This window comes from Ursus arctos, unplaced genomic scaffold (genome assembly GCF_023065955.2).
Source record: "Ursus arctos isolate Adak ecotype North America unplaced genomic scaffold, UrsArc2.0 scaffold_24, whole genome shotgun sequence".
In the NCBI taxonomy this organism is placed as follows: Eukaryota; Metazoa; Chordata; class Mammalia; order Carnivora; family Ursidae; genus Ursus; species Ursus arctos.
The window spans coordinates 16134807-16152144 of NW_026622919.1; the positions used below are offsets into that span (position 1 = coordinate 16134807).

Genomic DNA, 17338 nt, shown 5'->3' on the forward strand with positions numbered 1-17338 from the left:
CCATCCAGAAAGCCCCCCCAAGCAGAAATCTGGGCAGATGTAAGGGTCATCTCATGTGTTTCCTTTCCCTCGGTGATTTTATTTCTGTTGCCAATGTTCAGTGTCTAAAGCAGCTCCTCAAATATTTCATCGACATTATTGTTTACTGGGGGAGAACAAATCCCATACCACTCTGTCATCGTCAGAAGCAGACCTTCTGGGAGTATGAGCTTCTTTATCCTCATCTCTTCCACCACTACTGAATGTTGAGATCCTTGAAAGCAGGGACTGTAGTTTGATATCTTTACATTCCCCTGTGGGCCCTCAATAAATAAAAGAATCTCTTCTATTTTTTTTTTTACTCGCCTAGCAAGTGATTTTAACTACTAATTAATTTCTACTAATTTCTTAACTAATTTTTATAAAATATCAACCAAGCAAAGATGATGGACACTAAGTGTCCCTTCTGTGATTTTTCCCAAGTGCCATACTCCCCAGCAGGTAGAGGGGAAGGGTATTCAATGCAAGACATGTAGATCTGCCCCCAAGAACCACTTAAGAGGCAAAAATCATGTTATCTGGCCCCTTGCCTGACCATGGCCAGGATGACACCAAAATAGGGATCCTTCCCCTGTGCTCTCATCCGTTATCTGCTCTCCGCCGCCCCCGACCCAGGGAAGCCCTAAGCTGCACAGGCACATGATGAGACTCTAGAAGCCTTAGCAGAGAGCAGCTGGGAGCCGAACCGAAAACACTAGAAGTTGCACGTGGCTTAGAGATGTTAGAGTTTCAGCTCAGAGTGCAGACACTTCACTGAACGACTTGGGTGCTTAGATGATCCTAGTCAATTCCTCATTGTCACCACGATACATTGGAGGAACCAGGTTTGTGACATTTCCTGGACCACTTGCCTTAAGCGTCATGCTTCATTCCCCTTTGTACTAAGGGTCAGAATGCCTTTGGATTCAGGCGCTTGCCCCACCTCTCACTAGTTACATGATCTTGAAGAAGTCCAAATCCTCTCTGTACTCATTGCCCGTATCTGTAAAAGATAACTCTCTTTTCCCTGCCCTTTGCCTCACCGCCAGTCCCAGTCTACCGCCGCCCAACACGCACATGGTTATGAGGTTCTAGGAGACCATGGATATGCAAGCCCTTTGGAAGCCGAAAAGCACAGAGGAATATATAATGATTATTGTTACTATTTGTGGAGAGACTGTAGATCCCTCAATGCAAAGGCCTTCTCCTAGCTGGGGAGACTAAGTGTGGAGTAGCATATTGGCTCAGGATCTTCTCCTCCTACACATTTGGCAGAGGATCTTCTGTCCATTGAGAAAGAGGTGACCCAGCTGTTCCTTTGACTTGAAGGAAAATGGGCTTTTCAGAGTCCACAGTGTCTAAACACGGTATAGCTTGGAATTTCTGGGCTCTGGGAGCTATCTGAGGAAGTACTCCCAGATTTTATCGAGGTAGTTGGGGAGAGAGGAGCTCAACCTTGGCATTTTATATGCATTCGCTAGCACCCATCGAGTGCGTGCTCTGTTCCAGGTGCTTCTCAGGATGCAGTGGCAAAGAACACCAGACCCTGCCTTCCGGGGCTTGAGCCCAGCTGGGCCAGAGACGATCCATTTCTGGCTTGGCGTGAATCCTCACGTGAGCCAGACTATCCCTGCTGAGAAAAAGAAGTGCGAGCTCAAGGTATTTCCACCCCAGCTCAGCGTACAAGGCGCCACCTTGGCCAAGCCTGGATTCAAGCTCCATGCCCACGGAGGGCATCACCCAAGTGCTTACACCCCATCTCAAACCAGGCCCTTTCAGCCTCCACCCCTGAAGCCAGGGTAACGCCTTGTTCTGATAACAGAGCTGCTGCTTGGCTTCTGGCCCCAAATTCCTGTTTTGGTATCTTTCTAAATCCCCAGGCACCCGTGGGGGCTCTGCTCCAATGAGTGCAAGCTCGTGGCTGGGCTCCAGACACATGCCTTAGCCCTCGCAATGCTCTTCCGACTCACCTTCTTGAGGGACAGAGAAATGTAAGGCTTGAACTCACAGTAGTCGGGTGACCAGGATTTGAATCCTGGCCCCACCGTTCATTAGTAACCGTGGGCAAGTTACTTAACTTCACTAAGCCTCTATTTCTCCATCTGTAAAATGGGGCTTGGATGGGGGAAAATTGATGTAAATCACTTTGCATAGTCACCGGCATGTAAGTAAATATTCAATAAATGTGAGCTCATTTTTCCACCTTAGGATCAACTCATTTCTGTCGGATTCCCATTCAATCCCCCAGATTCTGCCTACAAGTCAAGACACCCACAGCTTCTTTGTTGCTGCCTATCACTAGACCCCTGAGCGCTGTTGGCCAAATTGAGGTGGGAGGGCAGTATAAGCTATGGGCGGGCACCTTGCTGGTCAAACTGACCATCCTTTGCATCTCTGGGTCAGGTTCCCTGGCCCCGTTCTAATCCATGGCAGACCTTTGGCATGTATTTGGTATATAACATATGTACCCTCCTCTTTTATATACGTCCTTCTTCACAAATATCATAGCAACTCCTTTTACAGAGGCAGAAACTAAGGCTTGGAGGGGTAAAGAGGCAATTATTATTATTATTATTATTATTATTATTATTATAGCTTCCATTTATTTTGTGGTTATTTTAAGCAAAATACTATGCTAAGAATTTTTCATACTTTATTTAGTCAGCATGAGAGGGGAAAACCTGATTTTACCAGTGGAAAAAATGGAGGCTCAGAGCGTTGGAAGAATTAGCTCAAAAGCACCCAGGTGGTTAAGTGGCAAAGCTGGACTGAAAAACAGGTTGATCTTATTCTACAGCCCATTGTCTCTCTTCCTGTAAGTGTGGGCATAGGGTGGCAGATACCCCCAAATGATTCTAGTGGTCATTGCTACGTTAATGGGAGAAATTCCTATTGGAATAAAACATTCTCATATCGCCCATTTCTGAAATAAAATTGGGACGTCCACAAAGAAAAAGTTATCTGTAGGGTCCCTGCAGTCCAGATCAAGTGCAGGAAGTCTATGCAAGGGAATTATGGCCCAAAAAGGCACACAAAGCCATCCCCCTACCCCAAGAAAAAGCCTTTTCCCTACCCTCCCAGCCCCTGGAGCTGCTCTATTTCCAGGTCCTGACCACTTCCTGTCTTGACTATTATAAGAAGTTCTCAGCCATGCCCGGCTGACTTCTGAGATATGGCAGCCACACCGGAAAAACCTGGGCACTAGACCAAGGTCTGGGCCAAACAGAGGGCCCCTGGGATTCAGCTTTTCCCTGAAAGAATGACAAAGAGTGGGATGACTGTGAGCTGGGAGTGTGATCAGCAGTGTGGCTCACTTCCCCGTGGCTCTGGCTGTTTCCAGCTGAGTAAACCTGCAGTCCCCAGCCCTGGCCTGGAAGCCAGGAGGCCTAAAAAAGGTGTAGAAGGGGAGAGCCCATGCCTCCTTCACTCACACAAGGACCCCTGGCATGAGCACTCCATGACCTCTCTGGCCCTCCTTCCCCCACCCTCCTCACCACCCCTCTTGCTCCATTTTCCTCCCCTCAGGGGCTCACACCTTTGACCATCCCAAAGGCTGTATTTCCCCATCCCTAGCTAGTTTCTCCCAACCTCCCTTCACCTGTCCTCCTGATCCTGTTTCTTTGGTCCTTCCCTGGGAACTCTGCACCCTCCCCCCATCCTCTAAATGCTCAGGGGATTTTGTATGTGGTAAAACCTTACCTGAATGAATGCCCTGTGTTTCTGGAGCTTTCCTTTGCCCAGATCACAAAACAAAATGTGTTTCTTATTGCCTCTGAGTTCTTACTGGGCAATCCACTGAATAAACTGAGATAACAGAGCGCTGACGACCTCGCAGCTTACATTTAAAGAGGGTTTTTTATGTGACAGCCACTGTGCTAAATGCTACATGCATATGACCTTGTATAACCCTCACAGAACACCTTAATGGGATGGGGATTTTTTTTAATCTCCACTTTTCAGATGAGGACACAGAGGTACAGAAAGGAACCGTCACTCGCCCAAGGCCATGCACTACTGATAAATCATAGTCCTCAGCTCCAAGAGCTGCCATTCTGACTTCAGTGCCCAAACGTTCCATTAACAAGCCATCCCCAGGACCCTTCAATGCATAACCCCCCAGAAAGGTGATTGATAATGGACATTTGGGACACTCTGGCAGGGAATCATGGGTGCTCTTTGAGGCAAGGGGACAGAACTCTCAGAGTCCCTCAGAAACTAATTGAAGCATGGCAGAAAATGGGAGAGGAGCACGTGATGAAATTGCCAAAGGTACGTGAACCACACAGGTTAGAAGGCATAAGTCCTAGCCCTGTGCATCTGTGGCAATTTTTAATTGTATCTTTTTTAATCAAGATTTTAAAAAGCACATAAAAAATGCTGGAGTGATTATGTATCAAGACTACTCCTGACAAGTCCCAAATCTGCAGAAAAAAGGAAATTTAGTAACCTATACCGAAGCAGCAAATCATATCTGACGAGTGACTCCCTGCCTCCCCTTCTCCTCTGGAATGCTCTCCTCATGTTCCATCTTGCCCCCAGCAACCCTCCAGACTCAACCAGATGCCCCAGATGCCACGAAGGATGGACCAGAGGGACACAGTCACCAGGGAGGCGTCCCCTCATTCCACTTTCCCAGCTGGAGCCTCGAGTGGCATGCCTCATTTCCTCCGAGGTCTGCTCCCTGGGATGGGTCTCTGGTCACTTCTGAACTCCAAATCACATCGGTATTTGGGATTTTGTTGCATGCTGGTTGGTTGGTTTTAACCAGCTAGGCTAGCAAAAATAAATAAATAAATAAATAAATAAATAAATAAATAAATAAATAAATAAAATTTTTTAAAAATTTAAAAACAGCTGGCAGGTTTATATATATGCCATGGGGTGAGGGACTCAGGGAAGGGGAGGAGGGCTCCAAGGTAGGCGGGGGTGCTATAGCTGGAAACTCAACCCAGGCTCGAGCAGCAAGTGGATGAGGGTCCAATTCCCGAAGCTTCTGGTGGCTCACTAAGTGCCCCTGTGAGACTTCATCTCTGTCGGCCTCAGTCCCCTCATCTGTAGAGTGGGGATAATCACACCTGCCCCAGGGAGAATGCTGGAAAGAGAAAATGAGCATTGCACGCCAAGCACAGAAGAGCATTAGCACAGGATAGGTGTGCAGCAAAAGCAGTTGCTATTCTCATGAGCAGGGTTTCTCTCTCCATTTGTCAGGTATTTCTATTATTTGGGGGTTTCCCAAAAGAATAAGAGTTCTTGAGTGCACTTGTGGTGAGCACTGTGTGATGTATGGAAGTGAAGTGTTACATCACTACATTAGACACCTGAAACTAATATTACACTGTATATTAACTATGCTGGAATTAAAATTTTTAAAAAGAAGAGTTCTTTTATTTTCCTTCTTTCGCTAGAACTGTTCCCTCTGCCTAGAATATCCTTCTCCTTCAGAGCTAATAGTTACTGAGTCCTTAGCATGTGACAGATACTGCTTTAAGTGCTTTACATGTATTCATTCATGAATTCATCTCCTAAAAATCAAATGAGGTCAGTATTACTATTATCTCCATTTTGTAGATTGGGAAATTGAGGCCCAGAGAGGTTGAGAAACTTGCTAGAGGTCACACAGCTCCTGAGACCCTGAGACAATATTCTAACCACTGCTCTACCGTTTCCATGAGTGTGGATCAAATCACCCCCAGCCTCTGCATTTTCCATGCCAGTTCTTCCTCCTCCCAAGAGCACTCTCTGATCTCCTAACTGGAAATCAGCCTGCGTCTGCCTCTCAAATTCCCCCACTTCTTTGCTAGTATCTGTCTTACAAGTCTTTGCCTTCTGCTTGATATTTTTGGATTTGTGCACAACACATGTCTTAGGTTACCTGTGAGTCTTGACATCCTCGAGGGCAAGGACCAGGCTCTATTCTATTTCTTTAAGATTTTATTTATTTATTTGACACACAAAGAGAGAGAGAGAGCACGTGTGCACAAGCAGGGGGAGCAGTAGAAGGAGAGGAAAAAGCAGGCTCTCTGCTGACCAGGGAGCCCCACGTGGGGCTCCATCCCAGGTCCCTGGGATCATGACCTGAGCTGAAGGCAGCTGCTTGCCCTACTGAGCCACCCAGGCGCCCCTTTTCTATTTCATTTCATAAACCCCAAAGGCCTGGCGTTGCCAGCTGCCATTCTAGGAAAGGGGAATGTAGCAAACTGTTACAAAGACAAAATTTTAAGTCAAATAGAAAGTTGCAGTACCAGCAATAAAATGCATTCAGTAAATGTTTGTGAAACTCTTCACATTCCAACTGGTCATCACACTTTTAACACTGGATGCTTGACCCTGGCTTCTCCACAACATGTCAGGCACAGAGGAGCTGAGTGGAGAGCTGAGCATGGGTGGGGAAGGAATGGGAGAAGGGCTGGGGCCCGGGTGGTGTGGTCGGGTGGTCGTTGTTCTAATCTCCTTTGAAGTCCGAGGGCTGGGAGGCTGAGGGAGCCCTGAGACCAGCACAGCCACAGGTGCTGTTTCCAGTTCTCCAGTCCTGGGACCAAAGTCTCCTGTGCCACAGAGAAAACTGAGACGCGGACACCCCCAACCCCCTGTCCCTACACTGACTGCAGCCCTTGATCGCCAGATGCACCATATAAGATTTATGTAAATGCAAAATAACTAAGTTATTGTAGAAAGTGCAAACGCTCTCTTGGGGACGACCAAAAATTCATGAGCTGGGATTCACCTCCATTTGACAACGAATTCTGTGATAAAGGAAGGGAGAAGTGATCGCAGAAATTCAATGAGCTCCAGTTGGGGCGGGCGGGGCGCGCCCGTGCAGATCCAGCTTAGTAGGAACATTTGTTCAGCTAGAAGTGAGGCTGCAGAGGAAGTAAAAGGTGGGATTGCCTCTCTAGACCTAAGACGACTCAGGGATGTCTGGGAGAGAGGCAGAAGCGAAGAGAGTCCTATGAGAAGGGGCGAGCTATCTCAGAGGTCATGGTAGCCTGGAAGGAACTGTGGCCACACCAGATGCAATGTCAAAACATTCAGGAGAAAGATAAACAGAATCCCATAAAGCCTCTGAAACAGCGGTCCTTAACCTTTTTTGGCTTTCTGACCCGTTTGACAATGTGACGTAAAGTACAAATCTCCTTCTTGGAAAAAGAGCATGAATGTGCCCACAGGGGTCTTTATGGCTAAGAATCTCTGTTCCTATTGCCAGAGGAAGGGATGGTATCCAACTGTGGAGCTGAGGAAGCTGAGCACGGATGTGACTTAGGAGCTGAATGGTCCAGAAGAGTGTCCTCTCTTTGACCCCGCATTGCAAAACTTTGTGGGGTTACTAAGGCAAGCTAATAGTTGTGAGTCTTTGAAAGCGAATAAAACCTCCGTTTTCCTAAAGGCACAAAGATGGACTAAGTGACTTCTGCAGGTTCCTTCCAGCCCAGGCTGGGAATCCCTCTTCAGCTGGGGCCCCGCAGTGTGATCACGGACACCTGGCCGTCTTGCGGAGGCACGCCGCTGCAATCCTGCCATCTAGCGGTTTGAGGTGGATATTGCACCACCAGCGATCACCAACACACATTCTACCTTAAAGCCCTAGCAACCAAAGAGGTTTTAGGGGATGCCAACCAAACACGGGATGGCACTATGCCCAAGGCTGCTCTCAGGTGATTACACTCCACCAGAAGTCTCCAGGGCCTCCGCTAGCTCTGATATCTTCGGTTCCAATTTGGCAACTGTGTTAAGGAGACTAAATTTTGGCCATCGATAATTAGCACAGAGACCTCTGGCAGTGGAGAAAGCTGCGGTGGGTGGGGGGGCAGTCTGACTTGGGTCTTGAAGGGTGGGAATCATTTGGGCAGAAAGAAGAGCACCAATCAGGAGGGAGGAATGAACCGGATCAAGAGGTCGTGGGGGCAGGGAGGGAGAGGAGGAGGAAGCCGGTTAAGGAAGTTAACAAGAGGGGAAAGAGGTCAGCAGCTACAATGAGCCCTAGCAGAGTAAGGCCAAATGAAGGAAGGCCTTAGAAACGGACTTCATGGAACATTGCATCAAAAACTGGGGATGTACTGTATGGTGACTAATATAACAAAACAAAAATTATTTAAAAAAAAATAAAGGAAAGATCAAAAAAAAAAAAAAAAAAACCAGAAAGGTTTGGGAATGACCAGTAGCTTTTAGGGAGGCTTTTTAAGTCCTAATTGAGGAAGCAATTTGATGAAAACGGCGTTCTAGGACTAGGAATATTATACCACGCTACAGCCTTCAACTGGAGGGGGGATATTAAGAGAAGAGTCAAGTTTGTTGCTGTTATTCTTTCTATGTGTGTTTTCAAAATCTTAAATGGGGATGTTAACTCTTTCTCCCAGGCTGCTATGAAAAAAATGGGATGTGAAGTGCTTAGCCCAGAGCCCGGCACATAGTAGGTGTTCACTAAGTTGATAACGCTGGTTATCTCTCTGAAATTTGCGTCTGACACCAGCAGATCCAGTTCATAATCACCTTAGCTCTAGTGACTAGTCGCCTTACACATTTTCTCTCCAGGAGGGCAGGACAGCCTCCCAGCTTGCTCGGGCATTCAGGAGCCAGGACACCCACGCTGACTTTTAGATGGGAGGTAGGGAAGGGGCAGAGCAGGGAGAGTGTAAGCAGGAACTTCCCCTACGTATCTCCTCCCTGTTCCCTGCCCTGGTTCATCCCCTGTCAATGAGGCTACTCATCCTCTCTGACCTGGAGCAGGAAGCTTCCTCTGCAGCACCTGTGCAGGTCTTCAGGTAGACCTGCACCGGGATCTGTGTGTACTGTTCCGGTCTCCGGGGGACAGGAAGCCTGGCCTGTGGGCACATTCAGCCATTTTCTTTCATCCACAAAACAGCTGTCCCATGTCCCAGCACCTGCCATCACCCCATCAGGACAGTGCCACTGCTAGCTCCAAGCTGGAGCTCTCCATCTTTTCAGGATCTGGGACACCCCTTCCTCTCTTCCCCCCAACCCTCATTCGACCTTCTGGGGTACTACCCTCTTAGGTCCACAGCCAGCCACCCCTCAAGGTGATGGAAGGGAACTCAGTGGGCTCAGTCCTATTCCTATAGATTACAGAATCTGCTAAAGGACTGAATTGTGTCCCTCACCCCCAAATTCATATGTTGAAGCCCCAGCCTCCCACCCCCAATGTGAAGGCATTTGGAGATGGGGCCTTTGATAATTATGTTCTGGCAAAGTCATGATTGTGGAGCCCTCATAATGGGATTAGCCTCTTTCTCCATCTCTCTCCCCACTTTTTTTCCTCTGTGAGGATATAGCAGGAAGACAGGAAGAGAGTTCCCACCAGAACCCGATCATGCTGGCACCCAGAGCTCAGGCTTCTGGCCTCCAGAACGGTGAGAAATAAATGTCTATTGTTTAAGCCACCTCGTCTATGGGATTTTGTCATAGCAACCCGAACAGACTAAGACATGGCCGGAGCCCTGGTTTGAAATACTGGAAGTCAGTTCAGTCAAAGAACAACTTGGAAATAGGTCACCTGTTACCCATGCTTCTTTCCAGGAGGGGCAAGTACAGAGCCTGACTGACGGGCCAGGCAGGAGAGAGGCAGAGGAGGGAAGGAGTGACTAAGAGGATAGGAGCTTCTTCTGTCTTCAGAGGAAGAAGCCCAACACCACAGAGGTCGTGCTGGTTCCTGAGGAGGCTCACCACGTAGGAAATGCTTTCAGAACTATTCCTTCAGTAAAGCGGTGCCTGAGCCAGAGAAGCCATCTTAGACCATGAGCAGAGGTCACATGCTGCAATGCCACAAGATAAAAGGAGCCGGGGTCCTGAGCACTGTGTGCAGAATGGCTGTCATACCAGCCCTGGACTGCCAACCTCTGAACCTCAGTGGGAGGGGAAAATGCACTCTTGTTTCTTTAAGCCACTGTCTTTTGGTCTTTGTAACTCACAGCCAAATAGAACCATAACTGATACTGGTCTCAGAAAAGGTTGGCTGTTATCTGTCACATGATTACAACTATTTAATGTCTATCTTCCCACTAGATTGTAAGCTTCATGAGGACAGGGACCATGACTGCCTGGTGCAGTAAATCCGCAAGGCCCAAGCCAGGGCCATACACACAGCAGGCACTCAGTAAGTGTCCGGTTCATGAACTTCCTCTCCCCGGGCTTGAGCACCAACCCTGGGTCTCACTTAAAGCCCATCTCCCAAGGAAAACCTTCCCTGTCACACCTCATTTCCTTCTAGTTCCTCTCCGTGCAGGTCCCTGGGAACTCGTGCTTTGTGAGTTACAAAGTTATGCTCCTTGACAATCATTCTCTGCTTAGTCCTTGGATGCTTATGTTGTTGCTTAACTGGACCATAAGCTACCTGGGCAGGCAACACACCTGTTCTTTAATCACCGGGAGCCTTAACCCCCATTCGTCAGAAATGCATATGGTGGACAATACACACTTCGTGAAGAAAGGGAGGGAGGGAGGAAAACCTGACAAGGCCCCAACACCGAGGAAGAATATTAGATTTCTGGTTGGGGAGGTCGATTTTCAAAAAGGAGAAACAAGTAAAATCGAAAAAGAGCAGTCAGACGCCTGTGAGCCTAACTTGGGAAACATTTCAAAGGCAGGTTGGTGTGTTGAAAATGGGAAAAATATGGGATTCTGGGGTTCCTTTAGCTGTGACCTTGGATAAGTCACCTCACCGCTAATGATCCATTTCTTTATTTTTACAATTAGGTCTGGCTGGATCAAGGGTCTTCTGGTTGTGCTCCAAGCAACACAAGTTAGACTCCAAGAAGCTGGAATCCATCCCACCGCCTCAACCAGAGCTCTGCTGCCTTCAGCTCCATGCATTGGTTCCCCCACAGAATTTAGTTTGAGCAAAAGGCTTAGGAGCTAAAACAGTTTAAAAACCACTAGAGTCAGTGATCCCTCTCTATAAGTACATAAAGATCTCTGGTTTTATGATTCAACCAGTTTATTCCCAAAGCTGGAGCCCCCTTCAAAGAAGAAAGGCTACACATGGGCCTCGGTCTCATCTTCCCAGCCAGACCATAAATTCTGAGAAGGGTGACTTTGGGTTCGTGGTTCTCAGCTTCCCACGACAAGCTTCCCATTTGGGCTCGTGGAATCTCAACGATGGCTGGATTTATAGATGTTCCACAAAATTCTGTGCCTGGGTGCCCCAACAGGGCAGCAGAAAGGCTATGAGAAGGAGAATCTGACCCACCCTGCGGAGTTCTCAGGGATATAGGGACCCCCAAATGGGGGTAACTGGGCCCCTGAGCTCCAATATGTGTTTCTGCTCATGGGTGTGTGTCTTTAACTTCGCCACATTTCTGGGGACACCTGGGGGGCTCAGTCGGTTAAGCGTCTGCCTTCAGCTCAGGTCACGATCCTGGGGTCCTGGGATGGAGCCTGCTTTTCCCTCTGCCCCTCCCCCCATTTGTGCTCTCTCTCTCTCTTTCTCGAATAAATAGAATCTTAAAAAAAGAAAACCCTTCACCCCATTTCTATCTCTTTCTTCCCAATCCTGGTTTTCTCATCTCTCTCCTTTTTCCGCTTGCCTCTCCCTGCTCCCCTGCCTCCCAGGCTGAGGTTTGTGCTGCTTCTGACCCTGACACCTTCTAGAGCCCTGAGCTGGAGTCCTGGGCATGGACCCAGGGTTTGAGCAGCAAGTCAGTGAGATATCCAGGGCCTGCAGGGCTGAATCAGGCACCAGGGGCTTTGTACTCAGGGGAAAAGGCACCTAAAGGGGCCCACATCAAGAAACAAGGACCATCAGGATGCCCGGGTGGCTCAGTCGGTTAAGCATGTGCCTTTGGCTCAGGTCATGATCCCAGGGTCCTGGGCTCAAGTCCCGCATTGGGTTCCTTGCTCAGCGGGGAGTCTGCTTCTCCCCCTGCACTGCCTCCCCTCGCCCCCGCTTGTGCTCTCCCTCTCTGTCAAATAAATAGCATTAGTATTTAATGGATATAGAGTTTCAGTTTTGTAAGATGAAAGGCTCTGGAGATGGGTTACACAACAGTGTGAATATACTTAACCCTACAGACCTGTAGCCTAAAAATGGTTAAGACAGAAATTTTGTATTATATGTATTTTGCCATAATTTTTACAAAAAAGAAGAAGAAGAACCATTTGAGGGGTCCCTGACAGCCCCAGTGCTCCTATACCCCCTTCCTGTTCACCACCTGGCAGTGAAACAAGGTGGGGAGTGAGCCTTGGAAGGAAACGAAACTCCAGATTACAGCTCCATGCACTGCAGCTCCCCACCCCCCAGAGCTCTCTGCTCATGGGTCTAACCTTAATATTTCCAGATCCCTGGGCTTCAGCCCTTATCTCCCGGCTCCCAGATGCTACTCATTTCTCTAAGGAATATGTGTGAAGCCTCATATCTCACACACACACACACACACACACACACACACAGCTCAATTAATTGGTTTTAAAAAAACAATTCAAAGACTGGCTGGAATCAGAGAATTTGGCCCAGGCTTGCCAGGACTGTTTATTTACAGGGAGGGCTAACGGCCCAGGGAGTCCTCGGGGCTGTGGTACAATGGTAAGTTCAGGACCCCAGCTCCAGCTCAGTCACTCTGGGCCTCTGGCTTAACTCGCCCCAGAAAGGCAAAGGCCCAGGGCCAGGCACCTGAAAGAAAGTGCTAGATGGACCCCAGCCCCTTATCACAAACCCCACACCCCAATCAGGATGGCCCTCAGCCCCAGGGAGCCCAGGGAAGGGAGCCAATAGGAACATGAATAGAAACAGAGTCAAGGGCGCAGGCCAGGGCACTCTTCCACCCAGGACCTGGCTTTCACACATGCAGGAGCCAGTACAGGAGGCCCCAGGCCGGAGGAAATAGTCTTGCCTTGAGCGACCCTAATAGAGAGGCTGTCAGGTGTGACTGATGAGGGTCAAGACAGGATGCAAAGAGCAGAGAGAGCATAAGGCCAGGCTGGAAGGGACCAAAGGCAGGAGGCAGGAGCACAGGGGGTGCAGGGAATGGTGGGCAGGCCAGGCTACTCTCCCATCATGACCCCCTCTGGTTTCCCCCATAGGGTCAGATTGGGACAGAAAACTCTAGGGCATGTGGTGGTATTTGGGAGCCCCTGGCAGGCCCCAGGAGGGACCAGGAGGGAGAGGCTGCACTCACCCTGGAGAGGTTTGCTTCACCCAGACATGATGTGTTTGACAAAAGCTGGGAAGGGAAACAGAAATCAGTCACTGCACTTGGCCCCTCTCAGCCCCTGACTTCCCACCTTCCTACCACCCTTTCTCCAGACTGTGATTCTTTCTCTGATTTGGGGTTGATGGGGAGAAGCTGGAAGAAGAGACCTAACCTCTGCTGTGTCTTCTCAGCTGACCCCCGGACATAGATGAAATGAGCTACGTTGTCTCTGCTAATCCCCGCAACCTTGAGAAAGGTGCCGGAATCACCCCATTGCTCAGATGAGAAAACTGAGGCTCAGAGAAGGTAAGTCATTTGATCCAGATCACACAGCCAGTCTATCACAGAGCCATCTCCAAAACCCATGCTCCTTCCATTATACTCTGCTGTTCACTTCGAGGATGGAAAAGGACATCCACTGGGAGCTTACCAACACCCATCTAGCCTCTAGCTCCACGATCTGTTCTGTTCTGCAGACCCACCCAGCCCAAACTGTGCCCGCTGTCCCCGGGCGCCCGAGGAAGTGAGGCATGACCTGATACCTTCATAATTAATGCAGCCGTTGGCATCCTCTTGCCCGGCCAACAGCTGCTCCACCTCGGCCTCGGTCATCTTCTCACCTGAGGTGGGGGCAGTAGTCTCTGAATTACGCATGGCAAAGGAGGCACAGGCTCCTCCAAATCCAAGCACCCCCTCGACTCTCAAGGCCCAAGGCCCCCCAGATCTGGGAGGTGGACATCTAAGCTTTGGAGGCGGAGCCAAGGGTCTTAGGTCTTTTCTACTCCCCAAGGCCTCTCCCTCTTCCCTACAGCCGGCACTGGGGGAGCAGAACAGGGTCCCCATGATTGAGGCAATGACAAGGATGGCAGCCTTGGGTCGCACATCTCAGGCCTCAGCCCTGCCCTGCCGATGGCTCTCCTCTCCTCCCAAGCCCAGCTGAGCAGATCCAGTTGGGGGAAGGTTGTTCCTGCAGGGCCTGGAGAGACAGGGCCTGAACCAGGACGTGATCCTCAAGATGCAGGGACCCCGTCTCTCCCCGACCTACACCACCCGGGCACTTCCCACCCCTCTCGTCCTCCCACCTGGGCACCAGCAGCCTGCATACCCAGGGTGGCAAGGACATGGCGAAGCTCAGCACCCATGACTGTGCCGTTGCTCTCCTTGTCGAAAACACGCAGCCCCTCCACGAAGTCCTCGTAGGTGCCCTGCTCCTTGTTGCGGGAGATGTGCTGCAGGATGGGCAGGAACGTCTCGAAGTCCAGCATCTTGGCATTCATCTCTTCAGGCAGGAAGGAGAGAGAATGCGATGTGAGCAGAAGCTCAAGGGGAGCAGGGGTCCGCAGGGGGCCTCGCCCCAGCTCTGCCAGGCCAGGACCAGGGCGGAAGGGAAAAGGCCACCATGACCCCACCCCCGCCTCTAAGTTCCAGGGGGCCAGTTAGGCGGGGGAGCCGAGGGTGGCCGCGGCAGGATTTGAGCGGCCGCGGCAGGTTTCAGGGGCCCAAAGGGTCTCAGAACCAGGCCTCACATTAGACTTTTGACATGTGACAGACACGTCACAGAGGTAAACTGATAGGATTGCAAAAAGGAATTTTGCCACCGTCCCTCCTTTGGGTCCCGTTACTAGACCACATTGCCTAGAGCGACTCTGAATCAATAATTTTTATAAATTTGCAATTCATTTGTGACGAGCCCACTTCTTCCACATCATAATGTGTTAAAAGCTTTCATTTTTAAACACCACAAAAGTGGGCAGTTCTGTCTTCTAAAACAATGCAGGAGCCTCCAAAAATGGAAAAGCCCAGACGTCTTTATCTCTGAGAAGCCCTGCTGGTCCTCTGGCCCTTTCCTGCCCACATCCTTCACCCCACACTGGTGTCTGCAGCAGCAAGAGGAGGAGGGGAAGGTGCCAGAACCAAGGAAAGGGGAGGGGAGCAATATGGGGCCCAGGAAGCCTCGAGAGAAGGCCTACCCTGGCTGGGGGGCTCCCGCCCAGGTTTGCCCGTCCCCACCTAGTGCCGACACCTCTCCGAAGGACGTGTGTTAGAGCAGCTGTTAAGTCTACTACCACACATGACAGATGACATGCACAAATGGGACACATTCCCTTGCACCGCTCTGGAAACTCATTCACCAAAACCTACTGAATGAATGCAAATGAGTGGAAGAGGTATCATTACAGAGCTCATCTTGAATCTGCTTTAACTTAAACGAATAATTAGCAACCTTCAGTGCTCTCACAAACATCAGAAACGAAGTCTTCCTAATACAAGTCATAGTGGCCGTGGGACATTTCAGTGCGGTGACACCGCAACTAGAAACTGGGCATGGGGATGCGGGCAGGTGGCTAGTGGTGAGATTCCCCACCTCACTTCCCTGCACCCTGGGGTGTCAGAGCAAGCTGCTGAAGCAACAGAAGGTCGCTCCTGCTCTCCAGGAGCTTTGACCTCACAGGGAAAACAAGAACAAGCCCTGGCCACATTCTTCAAGAATCAACCGTCAGAGACTTCCAGATAAATTCTAGCAAGGGAAGAAGGGTAACCTGGGGAGGGGTCTGGTCTTGAAGGGCTAAGTGGGAGAAGAGGAAGAGCCCCAGGGGCCTCGGGGCAGACACCAGGAGGTCGAGCCACAGGCCCACGCTGACCTTCAGGCTTGGGTTTGCCCAGGACGCGCAGCACCTCCGCGTTGGTGGGGTTCTGGCCCAGTGCCCGCAGCACATCCCCACACTGCCCATAAGTGATCTTCATCTCTCCAGTCGGCGTCCGGTCAAACAATGAGAAAGCCTCTTTGAACTCTGCAGAGAGAAGACCCGACTGCAGCTGACGCCAAGTGAAGACAGTGGCTGGGGAACCACCAGGCGTCACCCAGGCTGACAGTTGGTCAATGCGGCTGATGAAACACTTCAGTATTTGCTCTCGGCCACCATTCCAACCCCTCCCTGGAAGCCACCCCATGCTATCTTCTGACAAGCAAAGGGGCATCCTGGAGCCTCCATGACCTGCTCCAGCGCTGGGCCAGCGATCCCTTCTACCAGTTCTGTCGTGTCATCTAAGTATCTCCCCTACCCCACCCCTTCCATCCTCCCACCCTGCCCTGCTGCAAGGGAGGGGCCTGACTGTCAAAATGGCAGGGAAGTGAAAATAGCACTGGCTCAGAAGTCAGGATTCCTAGCTTCTCATCTTGGCTCTGCCCCGTAGTGCAGAATAAGCCCAGCTAGGACTCCGTTTCCTCGTGCAAACACAGGCAAAAAGGCTCCACCTGCCCCCTCCCTTCCCAGTTAATTGTGAATGTCAAAGGAGGTGCTGGTGCATGGAGGCACTTTGCATCGTGGTAAGACCCGTTCGAAAGTCGGCCAACAGTACTGCCTGTTCCAAGCCAGACGAGCTGACGTGGTGGGGACACTCCGACCACCCCACAACCACCCCAGCTCTACCACGGAACTGCATGTGACCTTGAGCAAACTACTCACCCTCGGCGGGCCCTCCGTTTTTTCAGCTCTAAGTAGGGATATAATGTCTACCAGAGTGGGTTGCTGGAGGGATTATCAAATGCGCCAAGCATGCTGTCTAGCACATGGTGAGGGAACCAACAAAGGGTGGGTGCTATTGTTCCCCTCGATCCGGAGCCCGCTCAGAGCTTTAGGGACTAGACTCCCTGAAGGTACCAGGACAGGTGTCCAAGGAGCAAGGCCAAATTAAGGCACTCCTGGGCCCTTTGCAAAGAACCTTAATTCCTCATTAATTTGGATTCAATCAGTTCATTAATGGGGATAATTTGGACTGGGAATGGCAAAGAAATGGTTTACTCAACAGATTAACAATACAAACCAAAGAATGTATGAACTACTTAGGAAACAAAGCTGCTTTTAATCCTCACCAAGTACTCTGGAAACACTATTCCTTAGAGTCTGCCTACGGATTATTTACAAATCATTCCACATATCAAAGCAGTTCTGCAAGATGTTTATTTGCAAGTCTTTATTAGGCTTTGTAAGAACTTAAAAGATACAAAACCACATGTCTTTCAATTACTGAATAATTAAGTTCAAATTCCATTTCCATTGCTTACTAGCTGTGTGACGTTGGGCAAGTAAATATTTAACCTCCATAAACCTCTTCTCCTCTATAAATGGCACCTACTTCATAGGGTTTTTTAATTACACTCAAATTAGATACAATAATGC

General features: G+C 49.7%; 1 protein-coding gene across 1 annotated transcript in view; it reads right to left on the bottom strand.

Moving 5' to 3' along the window:
- Positions 1-12463: 12463 nt before the first annotated feature.
- Positions 12464-17338, bottom strand: part of MYL4 (myosin light chain 4) — a 28097-nt gene continuing 23222 nt past the window's right edge. The window contains exons 4-8 of the mRNA XM_026512552.4: positions 15800-15949; positions 14263-14436; positions 13700-13777; positions 13143-13187; positions 12464-12637 (exon numbers count right to left, since the gene is read on the bottom strand). Coding sequence (XP_026368337.1) covers positions 13159-13187; positions 13700-13777; positions 14263-14436; positions 15800-15949 — 431 coding nt within the window. The 3' untranslated portion in view covers positions 12464-12637; positions 13143-13158. The remainder of the gene's footprint in view (positions 12638-13142; positions 13188-13699; positions 13778-14262; positions 14437-15799; positions 15950-17338) is intronic.